This window comes from Mixophyes fleayi, chromosome 9, assembly GCF_038048845.1.
Source record: "Mixophyes fleayi isolate aMixFle1 chromosome 9, aMixFle1.hap1, whole genome shotgun sequence".
Lineage (NCBI taxonomy): Eukaryota > Metazoa > Chordata > Amphibia > Anura > Limnodynastidae > Mixophyes > Mixophyes fleayi.
In genome coordinates, this window is record NC_134410.1 from 35,223,688 (window position 1) to 35,241,457 (window position 17,770).

The following is a 17,770-nucleotide window of genomic DNA, read 5'->3' on the forward strand; positions in this document are numbered from 1 at the left end:
GAGTTTTGAGGATTATTGATTGTTGCATACCAGTCAACTTTGGAGCCCCAGGAATTGGAATAGAGGATAGTTGCCTACTCTCCCGGAATGTCCGGAAGACTCCCGAATTTTTGGGAGTTCTCCCGGATTCCAGAGAGAGCAGGCAAAAATCCCGGATCCAGCTGTCGCCATTGTTTAAGATGGTGGGGGTGGGGCTAAACGCAGCATCGTGGCCTACTGCGATTGGATAAGATTGACAGGGTGGAGCCTAACGGCACACTGTGCAAGGCCACGCCCCCTCGACAGACCCCCCCCCCCCCCTCCCGGACAGGTGCCTCTAAAAGTAGGCAAGTATGGAATGGAGGATGTGGCCATGCTGCAATGGTGGCGTTTACACATTGTGATGGGGCTATGACCACACCCCTGGTGGTGTGAAAGCACTTAGCGGGCCCTTATCGTCCCCTCCCTCCTAACAACCAACTGGCGTGCCTTGTAGTCATTCCAAACCTAAATCGGAACAGCTAGGGGTTATGGTTATTGCACCTTAGTCTACCTACAGACTGGCGTTTGCACAGCATTTATCGTATACTGAGGAGCTAGTAAAAATGCATATAAACTATTTTGCTTTTTTGTACTTAATATAACTTTAAATGTGTTTACAAATGTGTTCAATCTACGTCTATTATAAATATGTAAATGCTTCTTAGTTGCATCTCATTGCGTATACAATGTTGCGCATATAAGTTGAATGTTTTTAACTGTGATGACCTGTCTTGGACAGTCTGAAACTGAACAAGAAGCGCTAAAAAACTGCACTGCAGCCCAGCACAAGTTAAACACAAATGTATGCGGTCTCATTTGGTACAATGATTTTATGGTCACATCCATTTACAGGTGTGTAACTTGCATTTGATAGACAACATACATGCAGAATTTTAACGCCAATGTGCAAGTAGCCCAACAGTGGCTAAAGTACAAAGACTCTACAGTCATATTAGCCCTTTCTACTTCAACACTCCTAATTTAGGGGTGGTTACCCAATGGCATTTACTCTCTGTGCTTTTAGTGCAAGTTAAACAAAATCTAAAAATTAAACCTAATTTATTCTATGTTTCCATACCCATTTGCGTTCGTACTTGCATCTGTGTCTTTGCGTTACACACAACTTTAGTAAAGTATTTTTGACCCTACTTACTCCATTTTAGGGTGTTCAAAAGACATCATTGCACTTGAAAAAGGCTCTAATGGAGTGCATTATGTGCATAAACACTAGCAGTGGTCGAACTGCAAATTTGGAAGTGGCAGTATGGAAAATGTAAATTAATTTCATAGTTTTACAAGGAAAGCAGTAGAAGTGCCGTATACCAGCCTACTTCCACCACTGCTTACAAGCGCTTTAGCCAGCATTGTGCTGAATTATTCCCATTGATCTCTATAGTCCATTCATTCATATGGCCGACTTATTTCACCGGAGTGCGTTACATGCAGAAACTATATCAGTGTGGGACATAGAGTTGTACCAATTTTTTTTTTCTCTACTGATGTCATCAAAACAGGGAGTCCCCTTCCCTCCAGCCAAGCACCTCTTGACTAATGTGGGAAACCAACTTGTGATTTGCTAAGCAGCAAATGAAAGTCCATGCCAATTGATTTTTTTTTCTCATTCTATGGTGGTGCTCCCAGATGAGCAGATAGCTTTCTACTTTGTGTCTTGGTATATACAACTTATCCTTATATTGTTTATTCAGGCTGCTATTAATGATTTAAATTCTGCACAGTCATTAACTACCATGGACTACCATGGCAACCACAGTCACGGGGCACATGATAATAGTGAAACAGTGCTGGAGTATAATGTCAGGTTAAGATTTTTATGGTTAAAATCTGACAATTTCAGTTTTGGGACTTTGTGGTCCTTTAAGTTAAAGACACTGTTAATGCTGATTTTCTTTGCTTTCGTAACTCTGAAAAAATGTATAGTCAACTGTTTGTGGTTTTGTTTTCTAAAGTATAAATAAAAGCCATTGAAAATAAAACTCATAAGCCCACCCACTGGTACACTGCCTGGGGACATCTAGCATATAAATCCATTCCTACAGTCATTCATATGCTACAAGCTACAACAGAGAGCCTGGATATCATTCATGACTTACTTTATGCAAATTACCTCTGAATACTTAAGAAACCACCAACTATCTCAAGGTCTTGGGGTCAAAGTACATAAGTAACAAGAATTTATTATGGTGGATCTTAAAATAATATCTCCCTGGAATAGCATTCAGTAAGATAGAAGGGAAATGCTAGTTGAATAAAAGGCGGTGATTAAAAGAAGATTTTATACAAATAGATGTGCGTAAATAGTTATGGACATTTATAGCAACCAATAATGCAGTTAGACATGATTTAGAGGCAATGCATCCTGCCTAAATGGATTAAGCCATCTTTGCCATCCAAGAAACAAATAAAGAACTGCAATTTATAGCATATGTAAATCGGATTCTTAATACAAATACTGTATCCCTGTCTGCTTGCACAGACAGTGCAGTAAATATAATAGTCTTATCACTCTTAGCTTTGTTTAATAAATAGTCCATTTGCACTAATCACCCCTATTCATTTCCTGACAAGAGGCTTAAAAGCATTACTACATCTGTTTAAAACATCAGCATATATCTTAGCATGTGATTGTTGGATCGGTAATAATATATATCCACCCATCGTAAAGAGATGTATTAGACGGACAATTCAGCAAAGGAAAAATGTTAATGACTTGCATGTATTTGTTAGAAGACACTGCAATGCGAAGCAAAGCAGCTTAATAATCACCACAAACAACTCCTGTAAAATCATCAACTCCATTCTCATCAGCACTGCTTGGTGACTATAGTTTCATACACAGTCAAGAGATAGATAAATTGATAGATAGATAGCATAGGCAAACCGAGGGGGGTTTCCTAGTGCCTGGAAACCCCCTTCCAAGCCTGGGGCACTGTATAATTGAGGCGACTGGTCCCCCCCCCCGCTTCACACGGCTCTGCTTGAAAAGGGAGGGCTGCATGCACCTAACAGTAGTGCATGCAGCATGGCCTATGTATATTATGGGGATAGGAAGAGTTGGAGATCAGCCAAGCACTGTCTAAAATTATAGCCACTCCCCCATGCATGCTTGTCACGCCCACTGGCGGCATGGTGTCGAAATTCCCCTCTACAAATCCTGTGTTTACCCCTGGATGGATGGATAGATAGATAGATAGATAGGCTTCTGTTTTTGGGTCGAAATATTATTAATTCTGTTTTTGAAAGATTTAGTTTGATTTGTCGAGAGGACATCCAAGATGAAATGACAAAAAGACAGTCAGTAACGCAAGACAACACAAATGGTGAAAGTACAACACTAGTAGGAGTATATCCGCGCAGTAATAGATGTTATTCAGGACTCCTCCAGAACAGCCTGCTCTCTGAGATTCTTCAGTTACCGGTTTCTGCTTCAACTCTGACTCTGACAGCATTACTTCTCCAAGCTTTTTGGCATTCAGCTTACTTTAAATTTTTCTGTGAGTACTGCAGCTTGAAGAACTGCCTATATGAAACAATTGTCTACTGGCTAGGAAAGAAATCCACATCTCTCTGCCTGCTGACACTGTACAGAGGGACTGTGGGCTTGTCTGAGTTGCGCTTGGATTTTTGTTGCCTTTATGTAATCAGGATTATTGGATATCCTCTACTTCTAAGATTTCATCTATTATTGCAATCGAAACGTGTTGGCAGACGTAGGTGGGTGATGTCACACGCATCAGCGGGGGATCTTTTTGGACTTTACTCTTTTTGTCCGGACAGCGTGAGTCGCCGAAGTACTACCCGGGATGTCTTCTGCGAGGATTATCTAATATCATGCTCGTTTATTCCATCATAAGGGTAAGAGTCCATCTATTCCCTTTTGCTGCGGAGACGGATGTTAAATAAGTTTTTTATCGGATCTTCATGTTTGTATTGATGTGTATGGAATAAAGTGTTATGTGGTTTTACACTATGGACTTCCTCTTTTCTCCTTCCATGGTTATTTAAACGGAGAGGAATCTCGAAAGGTGTAATAGAGATCTCCTTGTGGAAACTACATGTTCTACACGCTTGTTATCTAACAGGGTCCAAACGGAGAGGAATCTTGTGAAGTGAATTTAAGGTCCCCCTTATGAAAACCATATGGTATTCTATACGCTTCATACCAATTGTGGTCTAGTGAGTATATACCCCTAAGGGGTTATGAAGAATATTCCATCACAAGGTGTTTTTTAAGTATAAAACGCACGGGTATCTCAGGGGACACTAACAACAGATGTTTGGATTCTACGGGCTGTGCTATGTTTGTTCTTCTGCTTTCCTCATGTATGTATACGGAATGGATTGATTAAGGAGGATTCTCTCATTTCATCGTGGATATATGCTCTCTTCTGTTCGCTAAGACCTAAAGAATATGATGTAAACTTTGGACTATATTGAGCTACTAGTTATCACCATTAGCGCCATTTTTCCTTTTATTTATTTGGATATACAAATGGTGAAAGATCAGGGGAGGATAGATACATTTTTGTATCATCCGCATAGAGATGATACTAATATCCAAAGGAGCTTATTAGTTTTCCAAGAGAAGTGTTATAGATAGAGAATAGCAGAGGATCTAGGACTGAGACTTGTGGTACTCCAACTGATAAAGGAAGTGATGAGGAGGTGGATCCAGAGAAATTAACACTGAAAGAGCGATTAGAAAGGTAGGATGAGAACCAGGATAGGACAGTGCCTTCAAGACCTAGGGATTGTAGCGTCTGTATGAGGAGAGAATAATCAACAGTGTCAAATGCAGCAGAGAGATCCAGGAGAATTAGAAGAGAGTAATGGCCTTTAGTTTTAGCTGTGATCAAATGATTGACATCCCTGGTCAGCGCAGTCTCTATGGAGTGTTGCAAGCGAAAGCCTGACTGAAGAGGATACAGTAGGTTGTTTGCTGTAAGAAAGTTTGTGAGGCGAGTATAGGCAATTCTCTCAAGAAGCTTGGAGGGGCATGAGAGCGGAGAGATGGGGCAGTAATTTGAGAGAGAGTTTGGGTCAGAATTTTGTCTTTCAGAATAGGAGTAATCACTGCGTGCTTGAATAGTGTTGGAAAGATACCATATTATTTATTTATAAGGAGCCACAGATTCCATAGCACCGGATACAGAGGCGGGTAACAAATAGATGGGGTAATACACATAACTAGCACAGATGAGTGTGAGTAATTCTATGGGGACTCACACGGAGTACAGCAAAACAAATGACAGGACGTACAAGGGAGTCAGACAGTAGACAGACATTGGACAATAGGTAGGGGTGGCAAGAAACAATAGGATCAGCTGGAAGAAAGAGGGGATGACAGGTGAAGAAAGGAGGTGATGATGGATAGAATGGTCAGGAGGTGGTAGGTTAGGCAAGCTTGGAAAGGTGAGTTTTGAGTGAGTGTTTGAAGGACTGAAGGCTGGGGGAGAGTTGAGTGAGACTAGGTAGGGAGTTCCATACTTTTCAAACACAGTCTGCATACTCGTGAAATGGGGTGCACACTGTGTATTGCTGAAATGAAACTTATTGTATATTTTTAAAATGGAGTCTGCATTGTATATGCTTAAAAAAGGTATAATGCAAGGTATATTGTCAAAGGGATGCTGTGCTATATACTAATTAAGGCTATTCTGCATTATACTGGTCAAATAGGCTCTGTCCTGTATACTGGTAAAATAGGTACTGCATGTATACTGGTGGTATAGCAGGGGCGCACGAAGGATTTTTTTTTAAAAAAAGAAAAAAAAGCGAAAGCTGCAGTGCATGCGCCCGCAGCAGCTCCATTTTGGCAGCTCTGTACTATCCAGCAGCCGCGGCACTGTCAAAGAAGCATCCGCGGCGGTACTGTATACAATACAGCACTAAGCCGGAGACTTCTTTGACAGCGCCGCAGCTGCTGGATAGTACAGGGGTACTTTAGCGGAGGGGAGGGGTTTCTGAAGACCCAAAAAAAAAACCTGCGTGCGCCACTGTATAGGGCGTGCACTGTATACTGGTTGACCTCCCAACTGTCCTGATTTTGGAGATCCCAATTCACAGGCCACAAAAGGAGAACCTTATCTGAAAGTGGGTGGAATTTTGACCCAATATGTCCATTTGTGGGCAGAGTTTGGGTGGACCGGGGGCATGGCTTATTTTGTCCCGCTTTCAGGATTCTAAATGTTGAGAGGTATTTACTGGACAAATATATGCTGCACTGTACACGGTTCAAAAGTTATCTGGACTGTATTTTGCTTAACTAGGCTAATACGGGACAAATAGTATTGCATTACATGGTGATAATGGAGACTACTACATATATGCTAGTATGATGGGTCTCTCAAAAAGTAGGTATGTTATACTCAAAAAGGGACATGACCTTAACATTTCAGACCATCTTTTGTGTTGTATCTCTTCATTTACCATGTAGCCATTCTATATATTCTCTTACAAAGTGGTAGCCTGACTCCTAACTTTGATGAACATACTCTCCCATTTATCCATAGCATTTAAAGGTAACGAACACCACCATTCTCTTATTTATTCCACAAACAGCCATCGGGAAGTGCACACTTGATAAATTTGACTGTTGGAGCCACATCAGTCGCTGCTGGAGTCTTACACAGTTTCATCTTAGCCAAAACCTTCCTACAGTACAAGTACTATGAAGGGGTATTACCCACAGCTACACCATGGAGACAGCTGCCAAAGGGCAACTCAACTGTGTGTCAGAAATTCAAGCAGAGTCGAAATCAGATCTGTCCAGACAACAGAATAAAAGATTACACCCAAAACCTTATTCAAGACAAACCTGGGCATTGGCTGTACAAGCAGCACTGAAATCCCATATTATTTTACAAGAGCGTGAAAACGCCAAACACCATGTTCTTTGCTTCTTTCTGATTGTAATCATAAAATAACCTTGATCCCAAAAACATCTAAAACCTTGTGTGGACCAGCACAAAAACACATTAAAAGATAATAAAACCTCAGAGCCATAAATCACAGTCATCTTTACATTTTCCTTTACACTGACAATATGACACTTGGTTTAATCATATTGCTGATACAAACTCTATTCTGACTTTGATAAATCAAAGCTGGTTAAATAGTTGTTTTCCAATAAAGATTAGGAATAGGACCAGGAGTGTAATGAATGAATGTTTTGTATATGGAAGAAAAAAAATGCATGAACATTGTAATTCTGTAAGTAAAGACTTTGCTTCAAATATTGTGAAAACATCAATCCAGGGGGAGAAAAGAGTTATTGATTAGCTCCTGGAACCGCAAGGAAATTCTTCATTCCTCTGTGATGCAGCAGATATGATTATTGAAAGCAGTGTTTAGTGTACAATACAGAGTCTAACCGGACAGATTGCCTCATTAGAGATAATGCACTGCCTGCATCTCTTTCTTCCACAAAGACTCTGGCACTGATTAAAAGATATCCACCGTCATGCAATGAAACAGACCTGAATATACAATGGGTTCAAAGCACTTCAATCCAAAAGCAAAAAGCAGGGTTTTAATAGAACATATTTTTAATAGTGTGGCAGATGGTATAAATGTGCAGCATTTGTCTAGTTCTTTTTTAATAGTTTCTCTGTGCCAATGTGTCAAAGAACTTTAGGCACAAGTTTCAATGTAACTCTTAATGGAAAAAAAAAAGAAAAAGATAAGGACTAAATGATTGGAAAAGTAAAAGTCAGGACTGTGAGGAAGCAGGTTTGCAGTTAGGTGGGGTGTCCTTAGTGTCCAAAAAAACTGCGGCGGTGGTACGCCATTCAGCGGCGGAACTACCATTGGTGCAGCAGGTGCCGTGCATCGGGGCCTATGGAGATAATGGGGAACTAGTGAGTTGTGGGCCCTGGGTTCCGTCCTCCCCGATTCCCTGCACTGGGGCCCACAGCTCACCATTTCCACCTCTGATGCCATTCATACTTTGAGTTCAACTGTAGCATTAGACACATGATTTATTATTAAGGACACTGATGCCAGATGATTAAGTGGAAGGATGAGTCATCGTGAGCCATGGCGGAATGGATCCCTGGATAAGTTGCAAAAGATCTCAAGATGACACAGAGGTATTTTATTTAAATTGGGTATGGGTCTTCCTTGTTGAGGAAGGGTATCTATCAAATTTGGCATAGGGCTCAGTAATTTCTGGTTCAGATACTGGCCCAGGGAAGAGTTAGCTTACCAATTTGTCGGGCCAGTTTCAGGGAGTTTGCACATGTTTGACCTGGCTAGCCCATTTCTGCATGTACAGTGGAAATTTAAGCCCACACTGTCATTCATTTTGTTCTGTTAACAGAAGGATTTCGGTGGTATCTCTGGCAATGACCCTGTGATGTACAGGGTAAAGCTTTTCATTGTATAATAAAATCGACACATAGAATAAGCGACAAATTTGCTTTCTTACTGTTATGGGTGTTTTATACTGGTTTTGTATGATTTGATAATCTTCTACCTGACAGCGAAAAAGGTTTCAATTTTGCACATGGAAAATGTTTTGCATGTAGTGTGAGGTCATATTGTATACTCTGAACAGAGACACGGTCACTATTGTATTAAAATATTTCCAGTATCTGCAGTTCTCTATAAAACCTAAACGCTCATCTGTGCAGCATTATGTGGCAGTGGTGTTGGAATGGCTTGGCCTTACTTCAGATAAAAAATAAAACCTTCCTGCTGAGGGTGACGTATTAGCAGAGTTTATTGGACACCACAAGCGTAGAGTAAATTGGATTTTATTGACATTTAAAGCACTGAATATTTGGTTAATTACTATACGTTTAGAAAAAAAAAATTGGAAATTTTACTGTTCGTCTGAACCTTGTGATTAGGTAGCATCCTGGACTAAGTGAATAAACAACACTTTTACTTAACCATAGTAGAAAAAGTGCCTGCTTCAGGCTTATTGTGGCACATTTTTTTGCAAGCATTTGGAAACCCCCTCCAGAATGTCCCCCTGAATAGATATTACATTAAAGGGGTCATGTGAAAAGCAGCCCACGCATGAGCAGATCCAGTGGTTTGGGTTGGATACCGAGCAACCATATAGTAAAAGTTGATCATACACATGGCAACATATGTGGATCACATGGGGGAATACTCAGAGACTTCTTGACATTCTGGGAGAGTGGACAAGTATGTTCAAAATGAGAGAGAGAGAGAGAGAGAGAGACAGAGACCAAGATCTGCCAAATCCTACAGGATTTATAAAGACTTTACAAAAACTCTATTGATACAGATTCTTACTTTTCTTGTGATGTGAACAAGACACAGTTATTGTATCCACGGGCTAGCAATATAATTAAGAGTTTGGTTAAGTCCAGTGGACAACATTTATTTGAATCGTTCGTAAAACATTTTACTATCTGATCCTTAAGATTTGGATTTAGTCCATTTGCACTAAAAATGCACAGGAAGTAGAGGTCTTCCCATCAGTACTGGACTGGCCCACAGGAAAACCATGATACAAGGACCCACTAATGTCACATACCATATATATATCATAGTTGCCTACTCTCCTGGAATGTCTGGGAGCCCTCCCAGACTCCCGGGAGAGTAGGGAAACCTCCCCCCGTTCCTAACCACCTCAATAGTAAAGTGATGGAGTCAGGGTTTAGGATGCAAAAAGCGTGTCATCGTGGCCACGCCCCCTGCTGTAATTGGTCAAAAATGTGATTGATGTTTAGGGGTGGGGCCAAGTGACGCGATCCACCGGGCCCCGTCCCCAACACGCCCACCAATTTTTTGGTTTTGGAATGCCAATGTCATTCAATTACTGTACATTAAAATAAGACGCAATTGTAGCTGAAGACAGAATTGTAGCGGATTTATTTATATATTCCCACTAAGAAAAAAGACAGACATTTTTCACAATTAAGACCTCTGCTGACACTTGGCCATCCTCTACCGGTCTATTCCTCACAGTGCTTTGGCCCTGCCTATTGTGGGAGCTGAGAAATTATATTTTTGTTTCAGAATTACAGTTGCGAAAATTGTGTACACTCTGCAACCACTCTTACATGTAATTTTCAGTTTTGTCCTTTAAGCTGTCTTTGTGTGTGCCTGAGATCATCACTCAGACAGAATCACTAAAATATCCTTAAACATAAGATACTGGTTCTCAATAACAAAAAACTGAAAAATTCAGTACACTCCACATTGTTGTTTCTTATGGTTAGAAAGAACAACATATATCACTTGGTACCAGCGTCTAAAATTCACATGAACAGAATAGTTCCATATCTTGTTGCCAATACTATATAATGGGTCACAGTATGCATAGATATCACAGACAAGTCATTGTGTTATATTGTCTTAACAGAGATGTCACAATCTTTATTTTCAGCAAGCTAAGGGGTCTATTTATTATAGGTGAATAGGAGGCGGCAGTAAGTATAATTTTGCATAGCTGCATACTATATACGGGTACAAAATGTAACTGTTGGGTAATTTCCAACAGAAGAAATGCTGACACTTACCCTGCGGATGTGAGAATGCCGACATTAAATGAGCATCAACAGCCACTGGACCCGCTGGCTAAAACCAGTGTTAAAATTAAATACATAATGAAAAAAAAAGCGGGAGGACAAAAAGCAGGGGGTCCCCCCGGTTTTACCAGCACTATGCTGGAGAAACTGCAGCGTAGGGTCTCCCTGCCATAATAATAGTCAGCCCCAGGCTCTTCCCCACACCCCTGGGCAGTGGGTGTGGGGTAATTAAATGGTTAGTGGTAGAATAAACACTTGAGTTGGTACACTACAGGTCCCAGCATGCCCAGGCTGCCATAAACAGTCTGGGCATGCTGGTTGTTGTAATACTATACACACCAGTTTACTTGTGGAACCACAAGTATGCCTTGATACCCAGGACCTGCTTACCCCACCTGCCTGGGGACACTATTGGTCCACCTGATTTTGCACATACCAGGACTAGGGTTAATTTGTTTGGGGGGTGTGGCATGCTTTTTTATTATTATTATTTATCTATTTTTAACACTGTTCTTAGACCGTGGGTCCAGCGGCTGTATAGCTGCTGGACCTGCAGGCATTGCTCATTTAATGTTGGCATTGGGACTATCGGCAATCACAATGTCGGCATTTTCAGAGTGTTGGGCAAAACAAAAAACTCCCAATTTTCAAGCCGGCAGGATAAGGGTCTGTATTTTTTCCATTGGAAATAGGACTACCACTGAAATGTACTGCCGCTGGTATTTACAAAGTCAGGGCTCATCTGCGAGCCCTGGTGAGATCCCTGTTTTAATTAAAAGCCCTGGCCGGCGAACGGAGGAAGTGACCCCTGTGTAGCTACTACACATGCACGACTAATGTGTGGGACCCAGCGATGGATCCAGAGAGCCTTCTCCAGCAGTGGAGAATGCCTATGGATCCCCCATTGGAAAGGTAAGCTAATGCCATCAGATTGTCATAATCGCATTGCCCATAGAAATCTAGGATCATAGAATTTCTGATGTTTCCTGCATTAACATTAATAAATTGAAAGAAGAGCTGCAAAGAAAACAGCGTTTTTCTCCAGATTTTTGGCTCATCGCAGCTTAATAAATAGACCACCATCTCTGACCAAAGCAGCAAAATCAACTTCTGTAAAGCCTCTGTACCTCTATGCTCAGATATCATAGCAGTTTTTGTATAATTCACTCTAAACCTTTTTGTGCTGACAATATAGAAACGTAGAAGTAACTCACCGCTGTGGAAAGCTTTCCTCCATTCTTTTCGACATGTACAACTGCTTCGTGGATGAGTGAGAATAGATTGAGAAGAACACGTTCTAGGTCATAAATACCATGCATTTCTTTCGCAAGTTTCTCAATTGATGCAATGTACTCATTCCAGTAAGAGTCAATTTCCACCACGCTAGCCAGGCAACCACGCATAACAGTTCCACAATATCCGGCACATGGTCGTGCCAACAAATGTCCTTGACAGTGGGAGCAGTACCACATTTTCAGAAGCGCCCTACCACAGTCTTTGTTGAACTTTAAATAGTCAGTAGTATTAATCACTTCAATTCCGAGATTAAGAGCCTGCAGGAAAACCCGGGAAGCCTGTAACGATTTTGATACTTGTGTCATGATTGTTTTGGGATACTGACCAAAAGCATTGATGTCCCGTCTGGCTAGTCGAAGACACTCCACATTTTCAACTGACTCCTTGAATCCAGGGTTTAAGTAATTGCCATACACTACTGGAAACAAGCCGTCAAAAAACTCATTGACCATATCATTCACGTTAATGTCCGAGCCCAAGATATATAGTGAAATGTCTGTGAATAATTCAGCAACAAGCTTAAAGGTCTTCGATGAGATGTTTTGGTAATGACTTTTAAACATTGTGTTTGTATAATTTCTCGCATGCCGTATTACCATTTCAAAAGCTTCTGCAAGACAAGAAAATGAGAATGGTGAAAGAGAGTTTAGTCCAATTTCATATATTCATTCATTGTTTAATGGTTTCTTTTTGAGCATTATAATTCACAAGATAAGGATGAAACTTTATATTGCCACTCATTTCTGTACAAGCCTATCAAAAGTACATCTATATCTTATACGAACAATGTTCCTTGGGTGGATTGAATGCATTTTCACATACATATTGTATTCCCTTTCAATAAGAACAATTGTTGTATCACGTGGATGCAGAGGAGTTGTGAAGGGGAAACGCTACATTACTACCCTGGTAAGTGAGAACAGTTCAGTACACATCACCTATAATTTGTATGCTGGATAAGATTTGTCAGTGATTCCCAGTGTATGACTGCATACTGATGTCTTTCACCAACTAAAAAAATATTTTTTGAGATTGTGCAAAAGCCTAAATAGCAGTAGTATAATCATTTGATACAGTAGACGATGAAACGGTTTTGTCAGAGTCATATTTATACAACATAAAGCACCTTGCCTGTACATATTATTGGTCTATACATTAATGGTTCCAGTTTTTCATGACTGTAGTCTACAAGTTGCTCTTGAGAAATTACTGTAACTAGTAATTGATGACAGTTGGAAAAATGCATTCATGTTATGGCTTTATCTTACTGTACAATCTACAATAGATCTACTGTGACTAGGTTGGGCGGCCCGGTACCATCTCCTGGGGTAGATGGTGCTTATAGCAGCCGAGAGATTTCACACAAGTCCAAAGGTTTCGTGCAACTGGCCTCAGCCAGTTTTATTCAGTAAGAAAACAAAAGAAAACTCCAAAATAAACACCTTGCCATCCAGCTGTAATTAAACACTGGTCACTCCTGACTAACAAACGAAGATAAAACAAACATAAAAGTTTCGGCACAGTAACTTACAGGCAGATATCAGCAGAGCCGTAACTTAGAATTCTAGCGCCTGGGGTGAGAAAGACAAATGCCGCCCCCCCTAGCCCTCAATTTTAACTAAATGAACCAAAAATATTCCTAAATTGCGCCCCCCCCCCCCCCTTCAGCGTTGCGCCCTGGGTGGTCGCCCCTGTAGCACAGCCCTAGTTATGGCCCTGGTCAGGCTCTCTCTCACAGATACTCTGTAGCTCTTGTCCCCAGGCAGTGAGAGGCTGACTGAGCTGTCTTGCAGCCTTTTCCCAGTACCACTCAGGTGCAACTCCTGATTACCAGCTGGATCACTGGTAACCTTCAACACCTGGTTAATGGGCCTAATGGATGGAGCCCACCCTTTCACTCCATTCATAAACCCCAGGACCCTTTTCTGACTTTTCAACAGGCGTACTGCCTTTCAGCAGCTCACAGAGAATACAATTTTCTTGGGGTTTTAAAACAAGTAGGTTAGTAACCTAGGTGAAATATACCTGCCATCATACACTAATCCAGTGACTTTGTCACACTACACTATACATCAGATCTTTTTGTGTGTGACATTTATTTTGTTACTGAGATTTGCTGGTTGGATTTGTTTTTGATGCAGATTTTTGAATGCTTTTTTTCTCACAGTAGCATCTGTGCGCACATCCAGTGGATCATAAACTCGTCTAATGTTTTCCATGTGGTGTATAAGCTGGTGGGATGGGGAACATATATGGCAATGAATGGGGAATATATGAGCTATATAGCAATGACGCAGAAAAAAAAAATTGGATGCAAGACTGTAAAATTTGCAACATAAATTAAGTATACAAATCAAAAATTGGAATTATTAGTTCTAAAGAACATAATAAAATTATTGATCTCTCCCTTTATATGCATGAATATTAAATCTGAGACAGTCACTTTCTAATTTTAGTAAACAAAAGCAACAAATAATTTAACAACACAATTAAAAGTAACATAAGTTATATAATGAGCTGATTTATTTGACCTCTCATCCGTAGCCAATACAAACAATAGCGCTGTTTCTATGGCAAATTCAAGAGTTCAGTAGGGTGTAGATAAGAAAACACAAACAAGTTAGATGAAAATGACTTAATAATAGGCACCGATTCACCACAATTCTAAGATTTCCTGTTACATGTCCTCTGGAATGCCCCTCAGTGCCTACTAAATTTCTCTCCATTCGTGATCTGCTAACCAGGTGCCTGATTTATTAAGGATCTTAACTTGAGAAACTTCTTATTTCAGTCTCCTGGACAAAATCATGTTACAATGCAAGGGGTGCAAATTAGTATTCTGTTTTGCACATAAGTTAAATACTGACTGTTTTTTCATGTAGCACACCAATACTTGATAGCTTATTTGTACACTGAAATTTAAAGTTGATATTTGTGTGCTACATGAAAAAACAGTCAGTATTTAACTTATATGCAAAACAGAATACTAATTTGCACCCCTTGCATTGTAACATGGTTTTGTCCAGGAGACTGAAATAAGAAGTCTCTCAAGTTAAGATCCTTAATGAATCAGGCCCCAGAACCTTTCATTGTAATTAACACATCAAAATGATGATCTTGGTGACGGGGCACAGAGTGATGGTGAAGAGGACTAAATACTAATTATGCTATTTTGACCCAACTACTTAAAAAACGGAACTACTCTGTAAAGTTTTTGGCTTCGGGGTGCCTTGTAAAATTATGGAGACCCTTAGGGTGTCTGGAACTGAGTTTGGGAACCACTGCTCTAGTTCACCAATGAGAGACAGTAAATGGGATAATGAATAAATCAGTGAAACTTCTACTTTAAACTATGGCTATTTTAAAAATAAGGACCTACTTTAAAAGAATAATATTAAAAAAAAAATTACACAGACAGTGAAATCTGTAGGCTGCATATTTTAGATCAAGAGCCATAGTGGCACATTGATTATATAAATCATTTAGCATACTCATTTTGCGCAGTAAATAAAGGAACCCTAATGACACAGCATGAAAGGGCCATAAAAGGGACTAATAGCTTTCTTACGCTTTGATTCCACTGTGTCCTGTCTCCATGTAGTCTGCATTGTTCATTTAATTGCATACAAATGAAAGCGGCTAGTTAAAGCATAGCTAAACCCTGACAAAGCATAAGGTCCGTGAAATTACTACACTTTTCCCAAACACGCAACTTAAACCCTACAACTTCGTTAATCATCGCCTTAGATTTAGAACAGTGGTTGGTTACTATTTACTGAAAACGACAATATCAATATGCAAATGTGATCTGTATACTTTATATAAATTAGCAATTTGCCATCAAAAGTGAACATAGAACATACATTGTAGACATTGTTTTGGCTTTTGACAATTTAAAACTGGTATTCATGAAGTTGATGTGGAGTAAAAACGCAGCTTGAATAAAAATTGAGCCGCCCACTGCTCATACGCACAGCTTGCAACTGTATTTTGAGTTGAACGTATCTTATATGTGTGCCCACTTGTGCTTGGAGTTTTGGGTAACGGGGACACACGTGTACACTTGGCAAAGTCAACCATGCTCCTTAGATGCGTGTCAGGTTTTGACTTACACGTATCTTTAAGATATGCCTCTTCAGAAACGTATCTTTGCACATCTTATAGACCTGGTGTAAATTTCCAAGTTGATGATGACTGATTTGTGCGCCGGACATAAATATACACTAGATTTAAAAGTTGCAGATTATTTGAGAGCAGTGCTATTTAAAATACAGGCAAATGTTTGTGTGTATACTCTGCACTCACAGCTCAGAGTTCCCTGGGACCCATCTAAAGAGAAGATAACTTGGTGGCCGTAGAGTGCTGGCTCTCACACACACACACACACACACACACACACACACACACAACAGTCTGGGGCTTTAAATGACTCGTAATGTAGGGAGTCACACAGCAGGGAGCTCATGAAGCCCATCAAGCTTCCTGCTGACCTCGCACACTGTTATTTTTATTCGTACCTAACAGCTATATGTATGTATAATATATATATATATATATATATATATATATATATATATAGATAGATAGTAACCTGACTAATCACCAACATGCTTAAGAAGATTTGAACTGCAAGGACACAGAAAGCGTAATTCTAATCCTATTAAATGTGGGGTTTCTGTACGATAGCTTAGCCCATCAAATACGGCGCAAATGTTACAATGTTAAGATCAGGAATGATCCTGCATCAAGCATATTTATCAATGCAGCAGAGTGATGATAAAATTTTTGGTCTGTTTTTTTCCCCGTAGTTACCTACAGGATAATAGTATGTAAACCCAACATGCCTTTAAGAAAAACATAGATTATAAACAAACAAGGTATACAGGGTGCATCCAAAAAGGATAGAAGTAATTTATTAATTAAAAATTCAATATAAAAAAACGGCAGGTCTCATATGTATAACATGTTTTGCTATATATTGCAACTTGTCATACTTGCTATATATGTTTATAGGCTATATCCAACACATGTTATACATATGAGATCTGCCGCTTTTTTATATTGAATTTTTAATTATTAAATTACTTTTATCCTTTTTGGACGCACCCTGTATACCTTGTTTGTTTATAATCTATGTTTGGAGATTGGCAATTTCACACAGGAGTTGCGGCAGGAGGAAAGTTTTACTATATTTTTGATAATATCTAGTGTATACACGGTTGTGGCTTAGTAAGCCTTTTTCTCACTAAGTATCACCTTAAGAAAAACATGCTTTTCAGGGACCATATGGGGACAGCACATTGCATTTATAATTTAGTTATATTTAGTTATATACTGCAAAGCAACACTACAATTATACCCTTTACAAAGGGTTGCCTGCCCCTGGCGCCATTAAGTAGGGGTAGCAGAGGCTGAAATCACAGGTCAGACTGGCTACTCACTGTTCATTATGGCCATCCAGTCATTGATTATGATATAACATTACGGCACTGGACTGTAGGGTCACCGCTGAACTTTAGAGCCAAATAAAACGCCATAATACAAACACGGTTCTAAAAGGTACAATCACAATGCTATGGTACTGTATTTAAAAACATTGAACTGTATTAAATAAAATGTTCAAGTGAGCGATAAGCTGTGGAGTATCTCAGTAGTCATACTCCCCTACACCACCGGAATTTCCGGGAAACTCACGAACTTCGGGTAGCTGTCCTAGACCCCAGGAGAACAAGTCTCTCCATATCATCATCATCATTTATTTATATAGCGCCACTAATTCCGCAGCGCTGTACAGAGAACGGACTCACATCAGTCCCTGCCCCATTGGGGCTTACAGTCTAAATTCCCTAATATAGACACACACAGACAGAGAGACACACACAGACTAGGGTCAATTTGTTAGCAGCCAATTAACCTACCAGTATCTT

General features: G+C 40.0%; 1 protein-coding gene across 4 annotated transcripts in view; it reads right to left on the reverse strand.

Annotated features, from left to right (window-relative positions):
* Positions 1–17,770, reverse strand: part of GPC3 (glypican 3) — a 301,135-nt gene that overhangs the window by 194,714 nt on the left and 88,651 nt on the right. For all 4 annotated transcript variants that reach the window (XM_075187254.1, XM_075187253.1, XM_075187255.1 and 1 more), the window contains one exon: positions 11,762–12,453. In XM_075187254.1, the coding sequence (XP_075043355.1) occupies positions 11,762–12,453 (692 nt within the window). The remainder of the gene's footprint in view (positions 1–11,761; positions 12,454–17,770) is intronic.